Source organism: Apteryx rowi, unplaced genomic scaffold, assembly GCF_003343035.1.
Source record: "Apteryx rowi isolate R43461 unplaced genomic scaffold, aptRow1 scaffold_25, whole genome shotgun sequence".
Classification (NCBI taxonomy): domain Eukaryota; kingdom Metazoa; phylum Chordata; class Aves; order Apterygiformes; family Apterygidae; genus Apteryx; species Apteryx rowi.
The window spans coordinates 1,902,939-1,923,477 of record NW_020448863.1 but is presented as its reverse complement, the minus strand read 5'-3'; the positions used below and the strand labels follow the sequence as shown (position 1 = coordinate 1,923,477).

Sequence of the window (20,539 nt, the reverse complement as noted above, 5' to 3'; positions counted from 1 at the left end):
TTTCTCTGACATACTCTCCTAGCCTCCAGCTGCTCAGGGACTTTCCTTCTCTGTACAGATTTCTAAAAACTGTGAGAAAGTTATCTCTAAATTCCCATTAATTCAGTCAAGGTACTGAAATCTCCTAAAAAGCAGATTTTCCAAAGCAGGTGCAGCAACCCTTAAATCATTATAATGACACTTTGAACGCTGCTCAAGATCCCCTCTGAGAAAAAACTTTACTGTGTAAGTGCTTCAAGTAGTGTCTCACTGTCTAGCATGCCTGAAAAACATTGGAGAAGCTTTTATTGCTATGTAAATAATAGTGACTCACAGTCATATCTTCCAAACAGGAAAACCTACATATCAAATTTAGAGGAGGAAAATCATGGATGGGAGAATCACTACTGACCAACTTAAAGACAAACCACCATTGCAGGACAACAATGGCAGAGCAGTTCTTGCCAAGCGCATGTGCCATAATTGTTCAAAGTTAAAGGTATGGAGAGTAGCCCTCAGCATATATTTTCTTTAGAATACTGAAAAACATAATTTCAAGTTCTATCAAAATGTAGTTAATTCTGTAAGATAGTATTTTACACTACATGTTTTGGAAACAGTGTTTTAGGTTGTGATTCCAAGCACCTCAAATTCAATAGATGTATTCAACAGTTAAGAGATGGTGCCATATTTTGCTAATGAATGCCTTACAGATGTGGTATAATCATAGTAGTAATTGCTAAAGCAGCTACATCTTTTTATCTGTATTTTTAGAAGAGAAAAAGTAAGAGTAATAAGAACATGGCATAGTAATAATACCAATAAGAAACAGCTTTATGCTGCAAGTTTTCTCCAAAAAAGGAAACAGCTAAAACAATATGTGGTAGAAAGGTAGAAAGTGCACAGAGTCAACGCCTCTCAACTTTCTTCTTCATTGTAAAAGGGGCTGTGCAGGCCACCAAAGGTAAAGTACGTAACATCTGTTTAAATGAAAACAGTGGAAAGAACCTCTTCATGCAGAATTAGTAAACAAAGTATCCGATTCTTGTGTTCCTTGAGTAGATTGCTGAGCCATCCAGCTGTGAAGAAAAATTTGTTTCTTTGCAAACCCCATTATTTTCTCTCTTCAGATATTTCTTGGAGCTCTAGCTTTTTCCTTTTTTGCCAAAGGATTTTCTGGAAGCTACATGAAGAGCATGACCAGCCAAATTGAAAGGAGATTTGAAATTTCATCATCAGTTGTTGGCATCATTGATGGCAGCTTTGAGATAGGTATGTGTACTTTCTGGGAGAGTGGAAAAATACTCCTTCTTAACACATTTTTTCCCCCCAAACACCTTTTCTTTTGTAATCTTACTGATACCTTTTTCTGATGGTGCAGGTAACCTAATGGTAATGGTATTGGTGAGTTATCTTGGACCAAAAGTTCATCGACCAAAAGTAATTGCTGTTGGATGTCTCATCATGTCACTTGGAGCATTTTTATCAGTGATGCCTCAGTTCCTAATGGGACGGTAAATATGGACAGTTTTCACAGTGTGTAGTAATTGAACTTGATCATATGATTTTTTTTTTTATCAAATATCTCAGTTAAAACCTTGACAATAGTAGATTCCTCCAGATAGGTAGAAGGTTTTAGTAGGTGGACTTTTTTAATTTTGACTTTTTGATTTCCTTTCTGAAAGCACAGCTCTTTCTACTAGGTAGGTAAGAGAGAAACCTGAAGTTCAAGGTTTTTGTATGGCTACAGAATTATGTATAAACTGAGTTGAATTTTTCACATGAAACAGGTAAATAGACACAGATTTTTTTTTTAGATGTGCTCCTTTTTAAATACTTAAACTCTTAATGAGATCTTGTTGGAAGGGGTCTCTTTCTCCATGATGGCTATTTATGCTGAGCTCTTTAAAATTATGAAGGTGTGTACCTACTCTGCACTGATCTCAGGGAGAGTTAAGTATCTAAAGGCCCTTAGGATCTAAGCTGTAGTGCCTACATAGCTGTCAGAAGCAGTTCTTCCCTCTTCAGTTCTTCAGCAGCCTTACTGAACAGTAGTTGAAAATAAAGCCCCTCTGTCTCTCAAAAATTAAAATTATTTATCTGTATATTTTCCTTAGCTCCAAGACTTACACCTATGATAAAGAGAGCGTAGAAGGAGGACTGTGGGGACCGTGGTGCAGAAAGTGGCCACAGTCACTGCCCTGCCTGTGAAATAGCAGGGTACAGCACAGGATGGAAGCAGAGCTAGGGAAATTTCTGACTTATTCCAAACTCACAGATGAGTCCTGAAGATTACCTGTTCTCCACAACCCTGTGCAAAACCCAGTGGCCGTGGGGGCCTCACTGTTGTCCACCATAATATTAAATGCCACCAGCTGATAGCATTGTCAGAAGGAATATCTGAAGGAATACCAGAAGGAATATCTGCTCTCCATTCACCCCAGTGTAGTGAATTCTACTCAAGCCAGCTGCAGGTTACTCAGCAGACTTGCGGTAGTAGCTGACTGTCTAAATACAGCCTACCTGGGACATGGATTTTGCAGCCTGTGTTAATCTCTTTATAGACACAGACAGATTATTATTAGATCCTGAGACAGCTAATTTTAAGTTAATAGAGTTATTTCTATATTACATGTCTGTCACATAGGTAAGAAAAGGGGTGCCAGTAGGGAAAAATATCAGCACTATTGTATGTAGGCAGATGTGGGTGGATCTCTGTTATTGTGTCTAAAGAATGATCCCTTATCTTAGAGCAACTTTTTGGCTCTTTAACTGAAGAAAATATTGGTGTCAGAGTGGTCACAGCATCTTGAAAAATACTAACTTGCAGTTAGCCTAGCAACTAGGTAACCATTAGAAGACATTGTGCAGTCCCCACATGAAGATGCTTTTTTTTTTCTGCCTTTTTTTTTTAAAAAAAAGCTCTGGAGGTGGGTTGCCCCCCAAGGCTCATACTCATTTCTTGCAAAACAGAGATTTTCATATGTCAGTTGTATTTTACGCAGTTGTTTTCCAGTTATAATTATGAAAGGATAACTGTTACTGTGGACAACTCTTCTACAAGTTTATCAGCTTGCTCTGCATCATTGTCTGTGGACCATCCAGTTTTAGATGCTACAGAAACACCAAGAGAAGCGAAAAATTCTGGTAAGCAAAAAATCTGACACTGGAATCCTGTCTTTTGCTTATCCTCATTTTATATACCCTCTTTTTTTTGGAAAGCATAATAGTGAAACCCCTATTAGAAACCCTGATATGTACAAACCCATACTATGGTTGTACAAAAATATTTTATGTTATGTTATTTTTCTTTTGCAAAAAAGTATTCTCAGAATTATGTTCACAAAAGTGTAAATGTTTATGGCCTGCAGGATGTGAGAAAACATCAAGTTCCTATCTGTGGCTCTTTGTGTTGATGGGAAACCTTTTACGTGGAATTGGAGAAGCACCAGTTATGCCATTGGGGGTTTCATATATTGACGATTTTTCTAAAGAAGAAAACTCAGCATTTTACATAGGTAATATCCAAATGGGTGATGTTATTTTCGACATTCTTTTCTCTAAGATTTCTGTAGCAAAGCCAAAAAATCTGTCTACTCTATTTTGGTTATTTTTTTGTTGTGCAGAGACAAATAAGGAGTGCTAAAGAAATCTCATCTTTGTCTTGGAGGGATATTTCCCAGAGGCTCCTCTTGCTTTCTCCAGTTGGCTTCTGCTACATGTGCCAGTTTTCTCTCTGATGAAAAGAAACAGGGTTAGATACTTATTTCTCTACAAGTATTTATTACTCATATTTGGCATTAGCATATCACCTTCAGTACCACAGCTTCAGAGAATAAATTCTTCCTAATCACCTATCCACAAATACCAGAGTTATGCTTAATCACAGTAATGTAAACATGTGTTTCAGAGCCTTTAGGTCACATTTTGAATTTTACATGCAGCATACTTACTGATGAAAGCTTTTTAATGCCAATAGTTACCTAAGGAGAAACMAAACCCTTGCTAGGATGTTGTAACAAATCACTTCTAATTGGGATTTTGTTGTTGTTGTTTTGAGGAAAGATACCCTATTGCCCAAGACAGAAAGCCTTACACCCAAGCAAATTGATTTATTGCCAATTTGATTTTATACCTTGGAGTCTTTGTGTGACTGAAGGTTCTTGAAACTGCTGCCCAGAACAAACTTGGTGAAGCTGAACTGGTCACAGAGATAGTCAGACACCATACTAATTTCAAGAAAAACTCAATGGGTGAGGCTGCAAGGTAAGGCCATTGAAAATGTCTTCATTTGGTGATGAGGAAATCTGTAGCTTAAAGAAAATGGAAATATTGTGAATGGAGATGACAAAAATACAAGTTCCACTCCCCGCTCATCAGAAATATTTCTAATCACCTCTGAGCTTATAATTAAAGGTAGTTTAAAAAGTACAGCTGAATTTTTTTCTTGTCAAAGTCTGATCTAGGAGAGATTGTGATGTGTTGGGAGCTACTGGTGAAATGAGACCGAAAATATAAAGCAGAAGGAGACGCAGAGAATAGTATAGATTCAACCAAATGAAAACTTGTTTGGGTCATGCAACTGAAACAAAATATTTTTTTTTATGGAGTATCCAAATGTTTCATTTTAACATTCTGAACAGATTTTTTCAGAGCCTTATTCAATTAAAAGATTTCAATATTTTAATGGACTAACCAAAGTGCAAAAAAGAAAACACTGAAATATCGTAGGCTTGTAATTCCACTTTTTGACCCATTCTGACTCCTTTTATATCTCATTTTTATCAGTTGTCTGAGTCAATCTATGACAGCATTTTTCTCAAATATTTAATAGGTATTGTCCTATAATGAAAAAAAATCAAGTCAAGCCTTGCTGTTGAATTTTGAACACTGATCTCGTTATTTGACCCTGAGGCAGAAGCATCAGCTTCATGTGTATCCATTTCTTCTCCTACTCTTTGATGTTTTGCTGAGCAAGAGTGTAGATTACTACCACTATTGTGCCACTATTTATGCCACTTTGTGGCAGAGACAGCTTTTCACTAAATGTCAGTAGAATACAGCATTACGATTTTTTTGGTAGAGCTGTAGTGCAGATGACAGCTGAGAGTAATAAAACCCTGAGCTGCCATAGAATGGAACAGAAAGGGAAAAACGACGCTTTTTTTTGTGTTTTAACTACCTTACAGAACTTAATAGAGGATGATAACTTTACTATAGAATTATATAAGACAGAAAATTGATCTTTTTACACAAGCCCTTTAATTTATGTAGTTCTACCAGGCCATCAACGTGGTCCTGAGTTAATGCCCTTGCTGGTATGATGCACCGTACACGGCATACAGTCCTAAAAAGTGCTTCCCCGTCAGGTCGCTGCTCAGTATGACTATGAGGTATAACAACCTGACCCACTGTCTGCAAGCAACTGGTATTCATTAGGAGGTAGGACTGTAAGGCTCTGACCAGTTTGCTTTGCTCTGAGAATGCACTTTGTTGGAGTAAAACTTTGAAAGGCTGAGACTGATTGACTGCTTATTTTTATAAATATTCTCCCATACTAATCACCTAACTTAGGTATTTCATGGTATTCAGATATCTAACTCCTGCTTAGGTGCCTCTAGAAGAGCTGCCACTATGTCTCTGAGGATCTGGCCCATGCTATAAGCTTTTGGTGGCCAATTTTTTTTAAAATCAGTTTCTGAGTGTAATTGAAACTGAATGTTGACATGGTTAATTAACATCAGTAGCTATCAGATTTAGCATTCTCTAAGAGGAATAATAGGCAATTAAAATTATTTAATGAGGTGTACTCCACTTCCATGGGTTTCTCACTGAAAGAGAGACTGTGAATGAATGAAATTACATCACAGAGTTGAACACTAACATATAATCCTGTATCTATTGAACTCAATGGCTTCAATAAAAACATGTCTGAGGCCAATGTATGTTGTAAAATTTAAAACCAGTTGTATGTCATAGTTACTCGTCAATACAAAGGCTAGGTTGAGGTATGTTTATTTGCAGCAGCTGATTAATTGATACGTTGAGTGATTTACTGTTTACAGTTCAGTCTGTTTATTAATTACAAAGGATAAATACAAAAATATAGTAGGAAAATATCACAGTGAACTTATTTGATTTTATCTTATCAAATGTAGGTGTAAGCTTATTAGATTAATGAAGTTGTTCTTTAATTTAAAAGCTATGCAAATGTGAAAGTTAAGAACTTATTTACGCATATGCAAAATTATTGCACCTGTTCTTCTTAGTTTACCTGATAACTTATAGTATCTTAAAGACATATGCTGTAAAATACCAGGCTGCTGATACTGGCGTGCTGGGTTTTTTACCTGTTTAGTTTAGAAATTTGTCACTGAGTATCTGAACTTTGGAGATGAGCTTTCATAGTGCGGAGCAGTAAGATGTGCTCTAGACTGATAAATGTAAAGAGCTATTTCCTGACTTYCAGTGTCAAAATCCTGACTCTACACAAGTCAAATGCTTTAGCATCAGAATTTAATCTAAAAGGCCAGATTTTCCAAAGAATTAGAATGAGAGCTCTGAATGAAAGCAATATGCAACTGAAGTAATGAAGCAAAGAAGAAAACTCATATGGTTAAATTACATTGTAAGAATTCATTACAGAAGTCTCTGATCATTAGCTGAGCAATCATTGTATTCAGCAGTGAGTTTGCAAAACTAATGAGTGAAATATCTCCGCAGTAAAACAACACAGTGTGTACATAAGTACGTATTAATTCATCCGTTAACTAGTTTGCTTATTCTACTGCTCAATGAATCAACAAAAGTTCTGTCTAAGGTACTTTATTCAAATACAGCCGGATTTATATTTCCTTGCTGCCCAATGAAAATATTCTCAGGGTTCACTTTTATTGCCTCTATCATTTAAATGTGCTTCAAAAACATGTTTTCTTGCATGCACATTGTCAATAGAACTGCTGTTACTTAAACAATGACCTGAAAATACAGTAAGGGGAAAAGTTCTGAATTCTAAAATCACAAAACATCATGCGAGTTATAAACATAATTATGATACCTTCAATGGACCTAGAGTTGTATGTTCTTTAACTGCCATAAACTGAGCAACAGAAATACAAAAATCTGAGGAGAGAACTTGAGGAAGAGGTGGGTAAAAATCACTGCAGTAGATTCTTTTTCCTCATATTTGTTCTGCGACCCAGACCTTGCCAATTAAAATGCATGTGGGAGTCCATGTGAGAGCCCACTGCCTTCAGCAAAGCCCTCTGTGGGTGAAGGAGCCCACTTCATGTTGCAAATAGCGGTCTGGGGGCTTACAGTTTATTTTCTTGCCTCTAAAAGACTTACCCTTAGACATTCTCAAACAGTCTGTGCCCATTTGTTTTAGTCTCCTCCATACCTCTCCTCAGAGGAGCAGGATGCTTGTTCACATAGTGTCTTCCTCACTTGCTTGTTGTGCCTCCTTCCTGTTACAGGCGTTGTGAGATCTGCGGGGATGTTTGGGCCAACCCTGGGCTTCCTGCTTGGATCTTTCTGCGCCAATCTGTGGGTCGATATTGGCATTGTGGATATTGGTAAGAGACAGTGAGGGGATGCTCTAGTAGCTGAGAGGGCTGCAGTATAGGAACCTGCATACTAACAGTGCATTCCCAGGTTACTACTCCAAAAAGGGGGACTCTCTAAAGGTTTTTCCTACTCAGAAGCTGATGTTATTGCTGTTTGATTTACATCTCCAGCACTGTATTGTGACTGGGACAGCCCTTATTACACCTTTGTTGAGTAGCTGAGAATGAATGAACAAATGAAAGGCCATCCCCATTTTAAGAGAATGGTGAAGGCCTTTTGTTCATGGACTTTTGGCAAAAATTAGGTTCTCTGAATACAAGTGGAACAAAGATCCATATGAAATCCCATTTCATTGTCCAATTCACTTTTTTATGTCTCTTTATATGTCTCCTGTCCCAGGAAAATTTGAGGAACTTCAAGGATAAACCTGTTGGGTTTGAGGCTGGAAGAAGGAGGGGACAGTGGGAAATTGAGAAAGGGACGTTCTTTTTTGGTGGTAAAAGGCTCTCTTGCTGTCACCCATCCCCACAGAAGGTATTAAAAGGCTAGTCTGCAGCAGGAAAGGTCACCATGGGTCCAGATGGAGACACTGGCACTTCTTACTTTTGACTGCATGGGACTGATTTAATACAAGCTGCCTTTTAAGTCATCACATGAAATATAAATCTGCTTTTTCCTGCTGTTTAAATCTTATAAATGAAAGTTTAAATTAAAGTTTAATTGCTTTCTATTGTATTTAATCTCTTTTCCTGTCTTTCTGTATTTTACAGATGCCATCAGTATAAATCCTAAGGACACCCGCTGGGTTGGTGCCTGGTGGCTTGGATTACTGATCTGTGGAGCAGTCAGCTTCATAGCTTCATTGCCTTTCTGGTTCCTGCCGTACTCCTTACCAAAAGAAGGAGAGGATGAAAATCAGAAGATTAGTCATTTCCCTGTGTCTGTTCAGGGAGATCATTGTAAAATAGAGCCCTCAGTTCAGCCACAGTTAAAGTTCTCTGAGGCAGTAAAAGGTGAAAGATTACGGCCAAGTGTTTGCACATGAATTCTCTCCCATGGGTTCATTCTGAGCTGAGCATGGGTTTGCACAACATGCAGTGAAATGCATGTTACTGCAGTGCAAATGATGGACAAAAGTGCTCTCTCTAAATTGTAATATTATACTTGAGTGCCAAGGGTGTGCTTCAGTCCTCCTGCTATGTCAGACAGTTGGAAAAAGCTCATGCTGTTGCTTTGAGCACTTCCCAGTTCAACACAGTAGTTGTCATACAACGTGTTACAGCTATAACCATAAGAAGGGGGAGGGCATGAAACATCCCAGCCCTTCATCAATGAGCAATTCGCTATTGGCAGGTTTCTCTTTAACTGAGGCCAACATATGGGAGGGAAACATGGGGCTAAGTACCTCATTGGCAGTTGGTGGGGTTTCACTGAATTCATGGTTCCTGTATATGAGCTCAGTTATGCTGACTTTGATAAATTAACCTACTACAGTCAAGATCAGTGCCAAGTACCCAGTGCTGGACTCAGTCCCACGAGAGTTTTATTCATATGTATGCACGTGTACCCATTAGTGTATAGGATGCTTCCCTGAGAAGTGTTTTGAAGTCTGATCTTTTAGGCAAGTGTACCAACAGCTAGACTACAGGCTAATCACAAGCTTTTCTTCTTCACTGCTTAATTTTATGGACTTAAGTACTGTAATCAAGGATCCCAGCAAAGGTTCCTGCCTTTGGCTGAGCCAGGCGCTCCGAATCCCTTTCTCCTAATGCCACCCCTGGTACCACGTGTGGTGCTCTCACGTGGTTTGTGAAGGCTTCTACTTTAGGCAACAAAATTTTTGCTTAGTACATAATAGAGAATTTTAATGTTGGGGCATTCTCCTGTCTGGGCATTGATGATTGGTGTTGCAAGCTGTGTTGCCTTTGATGAATAGTCCTGTGTTACAGACAAGATAATTTGGGATTTCTGATTCCCAGTCCAGCATCCACCATACCATTCATCATTGCTGCTTCATGCAGCAGTAACTCTGTAAATCATGTGTTGGCAACTGGGAAAATTCTCACTTTGACAAGCATATATTTTGATAGGCAAAAAATTATGTCCTGCTATTAATTAAATCAAGGTTAGGTTTATTAGCTAACAGATGCCAAAACAACTCTTCTCTGTGTTTAGCAGGGTGTACAGCATATACCTCTCCATTGCAGATTTCCTACCAACTTTGAAGAAGCTGTTTGGAAACCCAGTTTTCCTGGTGTACGTGCTCCTCACTATTTTGCAGTACAATTCTCTTGTTGGACTGATAACCTATGAGACAAAGTTTATGGAGCAGCAATTCAATGTATCTGTGGCAAGAGCCATCTTTCTAATTGGTAGGTACCTGTCTTCTTTTTATTCTAAAATCAAAAAGGAAGATTTTCTTTGTTGTTTTGTCCTCTGTTTTAAGAAGAGCTCCTGTGAACTTTTCGGGGTTAAAAAAACCTGTGTGGACGTTTATTAGTTTCCTGCTGTATTTTGAAAGTGGATGTTAATTTTGGTGTAAATTTTCCTGGTGTTCCTAATATAGTGGGCTAGTACATTATTAGAACTGGGTGAATTTTTTAGTTGAAGCTTTTTTCAAAGAATGAGATTGGGATTGTGAATTTGTGTCAATCTTCATGAAAACAAACCCCMCATAAACTGCAACTAATAGCAACTAAAAGATCCAAGATTGTTTACTTTCAAAAATGTCCAAAGAAATGTCTGATTTTCCTTTCCAGAATAACAGTTTGGTTCATATGTTCTTCAGTTTTGATTACAAATACAAATTTTATAAAACAATCAAAACCATATAAACAATCAAAAAACAAAGTGTAAAATTTCAAGTCATTTCATTCATCTCAAAATTCTTTTATTTGCCAGTTTCCTCAAAAATAATTTCATTTTAGTTTTCTACAAAAAAAAAAAAAGCTGAATAATATTAATATTTTGCAGCGCTGGATGAACATGGTCTCATAAACTGGCAAGAAAACCCAGGGTATTTGAGGACATTGCAGAACCTGTATTCCATTACTTTAATCTGAAGCAGGTCTGCTTTTGCTGTGAGTCAGGTACAAAAGTGGAAAGAACTTTTTTTTTCCTCTTTCTCTTTTTTGGATACAGGTAAAATTTTACAAAAACAGCATGACAAAAAAAAAAAAACATGCAGAGAATTACAAACCCCTCACAATAGAAAAGTAAGAGCTCTCTATTTGGCACGTAAATATTAGGGCTGGAGTTTATGAAATGTTGAACAGATATTAAATCTAAGTGAAAATCTTTCCATGATTCAGTCTCAGAGCAAAATGGAATCTCGTACAAAACCAGACATTCCTTCCTTTCACATTCTGTTTTTGGGACTTTTCGTAATCTTCAGGAAGTGTAATGGTTTACATTAGATGAAAAAGTTCCCATGAGCTATGACATTTATCTTATATACTCCATTTTCTAATAGACACCTGTATAAGTTCTGTTACATCAGTATACATACTAACAACAGTACAATAAAAAAGGTAGGGAATATTGAGGAATTAAGCTTTTTAAAACCATAACGGGAGTAGGAAGAAAATGAAGAAATAATAAAAATTAGTTAAAGGTAAGAAAAATTCATAGAATGTCAAAGGACCAGTCTGAAAAAAGGTCAGTATCTGTTTTTTGTTTTTTGGGGGGTTTGGGTTTTTTGGGGGGGGTGGAGGGGGAACTATTAGTATCAGATATTTACTCTAAAAAGGGTCTAAGTGGCAGCAATTAACATCTTTCTGTTGCCTTTTATTTGCAGGTGTGATACTTTTACCCATCACGATCCTGGGGATGTTTCTAGGAGGCTTTCTGATTAAGAAATTCAAACTGCATGTAACTGGAATGGCAAAGTTTGCGGGCATCACCTTTATAATAGCATATCTCTTAAATCTCTTGTACTTTACGTGCAGTTGTGAGGTGCTCCAAGTGGCTGGTTTGACAGTGCCCTACTCTGGGTATGTATTCCCTTGGGTTTGTGCTGGTTTTGCCTCTTGCCATAATTGTTTCCTCTCTTGTTCAGAATATTTTGCATGCACTTGAATTCTTTTACTCTCATAATCTCATCTGGGCTCATAATCTCATCTGCACTAAGAACCTTCTAATTTAGAAAACATTTTAAACTGAATTTGGATGAGTTCTGAAATATAGCCTCTCTGTTGATTTACTGTAGCATATTGCTATAGCCTTCTGTGTCAAAGATATATTTATATTTGTATGTTTAAAAGCTGATTAATTTGTCTTTGAAACCTTAGTGTACCAAGTTACCTGTTAGTGTCAATCAGTGCCATTTCAGCTCAGAGAGTGAAGCTACTGTGGTTATGTCACTTCATCGCTCCCTTACTAGTAACACACACAAGAGGATCCTAGGAGTTAAAACAGACTTGACAGGCTGAAATGATACCTAGTGTTGGGGATGTGCAGAATACTATGACTTTGGTTTTCAAGTTTCAGTTAAGTTGGACTTTTTTTTGGGGGGGGGGGGAAATTGTTTCTTGATGAATATTGGCAAGGTAACTTTGTACGCTRGCAAATCACTGAGATGAAATTGATCTCAAGTAATTGAAATGTTTATATTTTATTTCAAAGGTTTAATTTAAAGCTGGCCTCCTAGGCCAAATAGGCCCCATAGGGAGTGAGAGGTATAAAAAGTGTTGAAGGTGGCTTCCTTGTAGCACCCCAATGGCTTTACGTTTAGAAGGCACCGTTCTCTAGCTCAGTAGTTATCAGCCTGCACTGCTAGATACCAGCCTCCCTTAGTATCTGGAGCTACCTACCTACCTGAGTCTATTTTTTTCCACTGAAAGATAGAGATTGGTTACCTGAGGAGCATGTGCTGCCCAAACAGAAGTTCCCCCTCCCTTACCAGGGCCAGGGTCATGCCTTCTTGAGAACATTTTGCCTACTGTGTAAATTTAGCTCAGGCTGGTCTGACAAATTTAAAGGGGTTTTAAAGGATTAAACTAAATCCGGCAGGTCTTGCTAGATTTTCAGTTCAAACAGAAACTCAGGCCTGTGTTTCTTGAAACTGAGCATATGTTCAGGGAAATACCTAGGTATCTTGGCAAACCTGAAACCTAGTTCAGCTTCGAGGTTAGTTATGCAAAAGATGTCAGTTTTAGTCAGTGGTGATTACTGTGGCAGAGTGCAACATCAGATGCTGTAGACAGAACTAAAGAATAAGCCAGAAATACCAAGATAGCAAATACTGAAAGAGCAATTACAGTTTTTCTAGTCCCTGACAGTTGGGAGTGACTGGAGAATTTATCATGTGATCAGACTTCTCTGGTCAAGTGAGACACATACTATTTCACCAGTTTCATAATTTATGGTTTGAAGACCAGCCGTATCACAGCAAAGGCTAAAAGGAAACCAGTTATTTTCCATCCTAAAAAACTTTAGGAGAAATGTAGCTCCCATGAGGTTTGTTTTGGATTAGGGGTAGGGATGAAGAAAAGGAAAATTTTTAACGCTTTTTCTTTAATTTGTGAATTCAGGTCATGTTTTTTAAATCTGTGGATGTAAGTCACCTTAAAGCTTGGGTGATTTGTGGATTGTGGGCTCTTCACACTTTCTGAAAATAGAGCCCTGCTACCGTGCCTGCAGAGCCATTGGCCACTTCTTTAGTTCTCAGCTCTTGTTGCCATCCTCTTAGCTTAGCACCTTGGGCGTCAGTTTAGATGTTTCTTACAGAAATTCTAATAAAAATGAAAGCTATAAAAGTCCATGATAATGTACCATAAGAGATGAGATCTGGTAAGAAACAACTCAAGCCTGGCCCAGGGGCAGAGCTGCTGCTGCATGTGGTCAGAGCTGAGGTGGAAGCAACACTTCGCCCTCAGACATCCTTGACTTTCATTGCCACTAACCTGCTCTGATCCAGTGAACAAATGTCAGGGACACCTTGCTGCTGTAGTTTTATGGAAAGTATTATATCACCGCTTCCAACATGCAGATGTGGCAAACTCTCCACCACTAGGGAAGAGCATGGCTAGTCTAAAGGTGATAGAGATTTGGGGTATGATTTTCTTTCTCTTGGACTGAATTTTCAAATGAAAAAGTAATATCAAATATTCCCTGCAAGTTTGTGTTTATTCATGTTCTCCTACCCTTTAATAAAGCCAAGGATACCTACTTTGCGAGTTACATGCCTTTTCAGCAATAGTGGATAAAACTGTTAATACATGATGAGATGAGATGAGCTCTTAAGAGAACATTGGTTTAGCTGACAATTGCTTAGTCTCCATACAACAGCTTCACAGTCTATTGGATGCTGTTGGATGCTAGCAGATATCTGTCCACGAGCGTTGCTTCACTTTCTCATTTTTTCCTACCTACTCTCACATATTTTGTCTGAAGTTATAATTCAACTACATAATTCCTTTGTTTCTTCCTGATCTTTTCCTGCAGATTAAAACAACTCTCGTCCCTCCAAAACAGCTTCATAGCCAGTTGCAATGCTGACTGCAGCTGCAAGATGAACCAGTGGGACCCTGTATGTGGGGACAATGGGATCACTTACATGACAGCCTGCTTTGCTGGGTGTAAATCATCAACAGGAACTGGAAAGGATATGGTAAATGTGTAGCTGGACAGATGATTATTCATATAACTGGATTTCTCTATCTGTTCTTTTTTGGGGGGCTTTTTGATTAAGAAATCCCATGGAGACAGATGTCCAGTCCGTACTGTTAAACCATGAAGTAGTAACTGAGTGAATGCAAGGTTCCAGGTAGGATTTCAAAAAGAGTTGGGAAGAGGTAAGCAAGCCACTCAGGAGAGATGTAAAACTCCCAGACTCTTGACTAAAATTTCTTGAATGCTTTTATTTTAAATTTTGAAATTTAGCTTAAATTATTTTCTTCTCAGCAAGATGACTATAAATTTCATTTTAAGTTTCTCAGTAGATCTCTTATTGCATAGGTCCAACACAGCTAAGAGTGGTCTGCTTTAGAAGACCTTTACCTTTGTCATTGTATCAGCAAATCCTGTGCAGATCTGTATAAAACTGTGAGTGCTGTTTTCATGAACCAGTATGAATGGTACTAGAATTGCCTGCTTTCCCAAGCTGCCATAGCAGTGGAGCAGCAGCTGCACAAGGGATTCAGTCAGCCCAGCTGTGTTGACTTAAATAGGTTCTACCTCTAAACTGTACAGCTGGAAGACCTGTAAATGTAGGCCTTTGTGCTCACCTCTGCTTAAACTGCCTGCAAAGTTTTAAGCAGGGCTCCGTCACTTTAATTTAAGTCAGCTAGGTCAWGGGCAGAGGAGCATCCTCAAGACCCCAACATTTTTTGTGAACGATCTTTAGTTCACATTGGGCCAGATTGCCTGGTTTGGCTTGGATCAGCAACATAAAACAGTTAATTGTGCCTGATGTGAAGTAAACAGCACTCATTGGCACTGCTTGCTGGAGATATTAACAGCATCAGGGACAGGATTGCTATTACTGCCACAGCTGGATTTAGAAAAGGTRGGTCCAGAGCCCTAGGAAATGTTTCGCTCTTTGCAAATTACACTGGAAAGAGCTAGCAAGGTCTATCTTCATGTAAGTGCAGTTAAGATGACACTGCATGACCAGATTATCTGCTTCATTTAGTCTGTTGCTGCTCTTGTAACTGCTACTACTTTTCTGCTGCAGTTTATGACCCTCAAAGTTGAGCATCATCATCAGATCATGTGAAAGGTCCTGGCCTGCTTCAGTGAGCAGTTGACTGGGTTATCCTTAGTCCTTGCTGAAGATAAGTGCTTATGAAGACTAGGTGGCTGAACTAAGCTTTCCTTATGTCACAACATCAATCTGAAAAGGCTTTGCATTACAGGGAAAATACATAGAGCTCAACCCCAGGTTTTACGTTATCATGTTTATAGCCAGAAACAATATCTAAACAAATATTTAAGTTATGCAAATATTTAAATATATAAAATTAAAAAATATATTTACAAATACAAAAAATACAAATACATTTACAAATACAAAAAGTTTACAAATACAAATATTTAAATATATGAATATTTACAATGGAACCCTAGTCTGAGCCTATACATACCCATCATAAGAACTTCCAAATGCTGTAAATTAAGGATGTTATGGCACATGCTGAATGTTTAGACCATTAGCTTTCATTTTCAAAGTTTTAGTCATACCTCTCCATTCAAATAACCATTACTATACAGCTTTGAAAATTCCCTTAAGTTGTTTTGCAAAGCAATGAAAAATAAGAAAATTGTCATATTAATTGTGTGAATGGCCATGTCTTCTGGCAGAAGCACGAATGACTTCTCATACCAATACTGAAAAAGACAGGCGATGTATTCTGCCTTGGTGATATGCATAGCCATATACTCATGCTTCACATCAGTAGGACTGGCATTCGAACCCACATTGCCTGCTGGCTTCAATGGCTATGACACAGCCCACTTTCAATCCAAGGCCAAATGCTGATTTAGATACATAATAATAGATACACATGTTCGCATTCAGGCCCATATCTATACCTTTATTGTTATTTTATGTACTTCATAGCATCCCTGGTCAGAATGGCTTCAGACTTCATGTCTGAATTTTATAGCTTTGGCCCATCTTCAGCACACACAGAGCACTTTCTGTCCTAGCAGCAGCACGGCTGAAACCAGAATCGTGGTTGCTTTGTGTGTCTGGAGCAGCTTAGAGCGGCTGGAGCATACCAATGTACTTGGCCATCAGTCTGCAAAGACGATTAGGGAGGCTCTCTCAGCATAAACAACAGCCTGCCTGTTACACGGAGTGAAAAATCTACCTCCTAATAGGTAGTACACAGAATACACTGAATTCTGATTAAATAAATTTTTCTTCTCATCTTTCAGGTGTTTCACAATTGCAGCTGTGTGGAAGGACAAGGACATGGACTTGGCAATTCCTCTGCAGTTTTGGGACAATGCCAAAGAGAAAGCTGTACCAAAACATTTCCCTATTTTTTAGCATTACAGGCCGCATGTGCATTTATTTTATGCTTAGGAGGCACTCCTACATATATGATAATGTTTAGGTGAAATATTTTGCCTTACCTTGACCCTAAAGCTTGGGGAAAAGAGAACCAAAGTACGATATCTACCATTTCATTCCTGTTCTGAGGAAYGGCATTCTGATCAAACTGGGGTTGTGTGTCTTTCCCTGTTCTCTAAAATCCGCCTCTGTTTGGAGGGATAACGGAATGTCTATCCACCACTTAATTCCACTTTAAGACCTAATATATACTTTGATAATGGGTAGGCCTTATGCTGATTCTGTACATTACATTTTACTTCCAACAAGAGGGATGTGTTTAACAGAGCAATGAACTTGAAATAAGATATGGTGCTACCCCATTTCCAAAGTGGCTGTACTTTTCACCTTACTCAAGAAAGAAACATTCACCTTTGTTAAGAGGTTTACCAAAAAGCTTTGTTGTCTCAGAATGTTGTCTGTGTTGTGGAAATATGTGAAAAGTTGAATAGTCTATTTTATCTAGAGCTGGTATAAACAGAATTATGTTATCAGCAGTAATTTTTTATTTTTGTTCCCTTGATTGTCAAGCAACACTGCTATGTTATACTTAGAAGAAAAGACAATATTTTGTGCCTTTCACATGGAAGTTTCTTTCCACTTGTGCTTACAAGTGAATTACAATCTTCAGCAAGCAGGGCACTTCACTAGCTAACTTTCTTCCCTAAATTGCTGATTCTTCTGCAGTGTTTCTTAGTCCAGCTGTTCTTACTTCTTGCCTGGATTGCAGACAAGGTTAACTTTACTGGGGAAAGCTGTCAGACAGCTAGTGCATATAATCAACAGTTATTAATAATAGTGCTGGAAAGAAGATATGATATACTGGCCTAGCAAAAACTCCAGTTTGGGAAACAGACAGGTCAGAGCAAATGTCCTGTCTGCCCCAGTGCCAGCTCAGTGCTCCCTTCTGCTCTTTTTGTGAATTCTTCTAATCTGCCTGATGGACACAGGCCTTATCTCCACTGGTAGGAATGAGGTGCTTTTATAACCAGGTAACTCATGGTCACTGTCTCTCCGTAAAATGCTAGAGGCCCAGGTGGGTTTTATCTGCATGTATGCTTTCCAAAAAGTCTTTAAAACCTGCTCTCCTTGGATTCAAGAGTAGTTCCTGAAGGTTCTCCCATTTAGCCCAATGAGAGTTCATCCACTGAAATCAATGGAAGGAGGCTCAACATCTGAACTTTAACTTTGGTGAATGTTTTCAATTAGAGCCCCGGTGAAATGTGCTAGGTAAGCCACAATACTCTTGGGATGGGGCAGGTGCAGATGTTCACAGCACAGCCATCAGTGTAGCTACTTTAGTCTACTGTTCCCCAAAACATCAAAACAATGTATTATTTTTGTTTCCTTTTCAGATCTGTTTCCCCAGACTTGAAATCCTTCGCTGTGGGGATTGAAACTTTAGGTGGTAGAGTACTAGGTAAAGCTTTGTTTCATTTTCTTTTGGAATTCAAATAGGCAATGGAGGAGAAAACCCAAAGTTAGCTGGTGGGATGTCCTTGTTCTAGGCCAGAACAAAAGAAATTCTCCAAAACTTACTGTATGACACTTTTCTTTACAAGCAGAAAACAAATTTCAAAATATTTGAAGGAGTTTGGTACCTATTTCCTGGTATATAGTTACATATTATAATTATCTCTTCAGAATGTTTTCTGTGCAGCAGAGAAATCAGGTGAAGGAAGGAAACTGCATTGTAGCTTTGGGTGTTTTTTGATTAACAGGCACAGCTACCTGAGCAGGATTAGTCTGGATGCCCTTAACACCCATGCTCCCTGTTGCTGACCACTTTTCTTACAGTCAGCATGTAGTCTACCTATTCCTTTCCTTCTTGTGTTGGCCTACAAGAAGTAACTATTCCATTCCTCAGACATGTAGCATGTCCTACCTTTTGAAACTTTCCCCATGCAGATAAGCCCTTCTGGTCATTTGATTCTCTCCCTTAATCTCCGTATTTTAGCTGAGTGCTGCAGAGAATCAATCTCATGCTTTTAGGAAATAGCTTTCTTCACAAAACCACACATTACCCCTGAAATAGCTAGTTCATTGTATTAAAGCATTATGACTGTCTTTAAGTTCTAGTCCAGCAACACACTCACTTTATATTTGATTTTGACCAAATGCTTAGATTGAGCCCTTTGCACTGAATTAACCGTTTTAATGGCAAACAGTTGTATAATACCCAAATAGGTATATTTATACATATATATATTAATATATCATGGCACATAATTCCACACCAGGGACTGACAAAGAAGTTTTGGTTATATTATTTCTTTAAACAACAGAAGTTAAAATTCTGGTAAAAATAATATTAAAGTGGAATTACTAACTTTTTTTCCCCTGAACTGGAACTGAAAAATTACAATGCTGTAATTGTCCATCCACTCCATTCCCTTTCAGTATTTGGTTAAAAAAAAATTCACAAGTCTTGTTATCTCAAAGCTGGACTGGGCTGTTTTGTTCCTTTTTGTTGCAGCAGAAACCTACACTGAGATTCATTTTGCCATTTCTTCACTATGACTTTAAATTCTGACTTCTCTATTTCTGAGATCATGTAATAAGACTTTTCTTTGCAGGAGGACTCCCAGCTCCTATTTATTTTGGTGCCTTAATAGATGAGACCTGCTTGAAATGGGGAACAAAAAGCTGCGGGGGATCTGGGTCTTGCCGAGTCTACGACACAAAAGCGTTCAGGTGAGCTGAAATCTTCAGCAAGGAGTTGGGAACTTGGCTTCTGAGGCAGCTTTGGCCACTGAGGACTGAGGTATACTTTTGCCCATGAGAATTGTCCAGAAATGGATTAGGACACTACAAGCATCAAAACTCCTTTTTTTTGACTACACCTTAGTAGCTCAAATAAGCCACAGATTTAGATTAAATCTGACATACAGCATTGCAATACACTCCTTTACATTGCCAAAATCTGTATCTTTAATGAAGCCCTAGTGCACTGAAGAGTTCTGTGGTGCTTTGGGGAGACTGAGCGACCTAGAATAAGTGTAGTACTGAAGGCACTCTTCCTCACCTCCTCATTTCTCTCCTTACTGATGTACAAGACATCTCAATCATCTCCATTACCCAGTACATCTTGGTCATCCTGGACCAGTTAAAGACTTAACACTTTCTGGAAGCAGCTGTTCTCCCCAGGCCAAAAGGCTGTTCCCCAGCTGAACTGTCCTTTAACTGGGGAGTTTTTTGTGTGAATGTGAAGGGTTGGAACTAGGGAGAAAACCCAGGGCTGAAAAACACATTGAGTGTTTTCAGGTCAAGAGTCTACCATGAGAGGTTATTGTAGGATTTTGTTATTGAGAGATTTGGTCACAAAATGCACTTGGAGAAGGGACGCAGAAACTTGCTGGTGTGTTAAGTGCTGTGGCCAGGAGCTCGATATCGTGCTCTTGGTGTCGTCTGGGAGAGCCGGCGGGGCCCCAGCTGCGCAGCTCCCCCATCCCAGTCCTGAAATGTGGTCCATGGACAAGGAGCACTGTTCACACAGGAAGCATCTCCGCTAGCAATGTAGGACCAGACCAGGGCCTGTCTGGGAATCAAAATCATCAGATTGTTTGTTTTCTGTCTGTTATTTCTCAAAACATGGATCAATGCCTGGCTAAGAATAAATGCCTATGCCTAATTGTATTTGATATCTTTCATGATWTCACTCGGAAGTGGCAAGCATTGCTAGCAGCAACATGTTTTGTTGCTTTTTTTTCCAGAAACATCTATCTTGGACTCATCGCAGGACTACGGGCAGGATGCTGTTTCTTATACATAGTGCTCTATGTTTTAATAATGAAACGGTTCAAACCAGACAGCAAAGAGATGACAGATATTAAAAATATAGAAAATCCAACCAGTAAAGAACCAGTTAATAGCAACAAAAAAGAAACTCTGCCTGGTGCAAGAATTTCAGAGGACGGTGAAGAAACTTGTATGTGA

The 20,539-nt window shown here is 38.6% G+C and overlaps 1 protein-coding gene across 1 annotated transcript; it reads left to right on the top strand.

The window, feature by feature from the left end:
- Positions 1-367: 367 nt before the first annotated feature.
- Positions 368-20,539, top strand: LOC112966595 (solute carrier organic anion transporter family member 1C1-like). Its single transcript, XM_026066893.1, has 14 exons — positions 368-478; positions 1,110-1,251; positions 1,361-1,493; positions 2,996-3,126; positions 3,351-3,497; positions 7,455-7,553; positions 8,316-8,558; positions 9,753-9,917; positions 11,342-11,537; positions 13,990-14,155; positions 16,426-16,607; positions 17,959-18,023; positions 19,180-19,297; positions 20,317-20,539. Exons 1-14 carry the CDS (start codon positions 368-370, stop codon positions 20,537-20,539), a joined length of 2,121 nt encoding a protein of 706 aa, XP_025922678.1.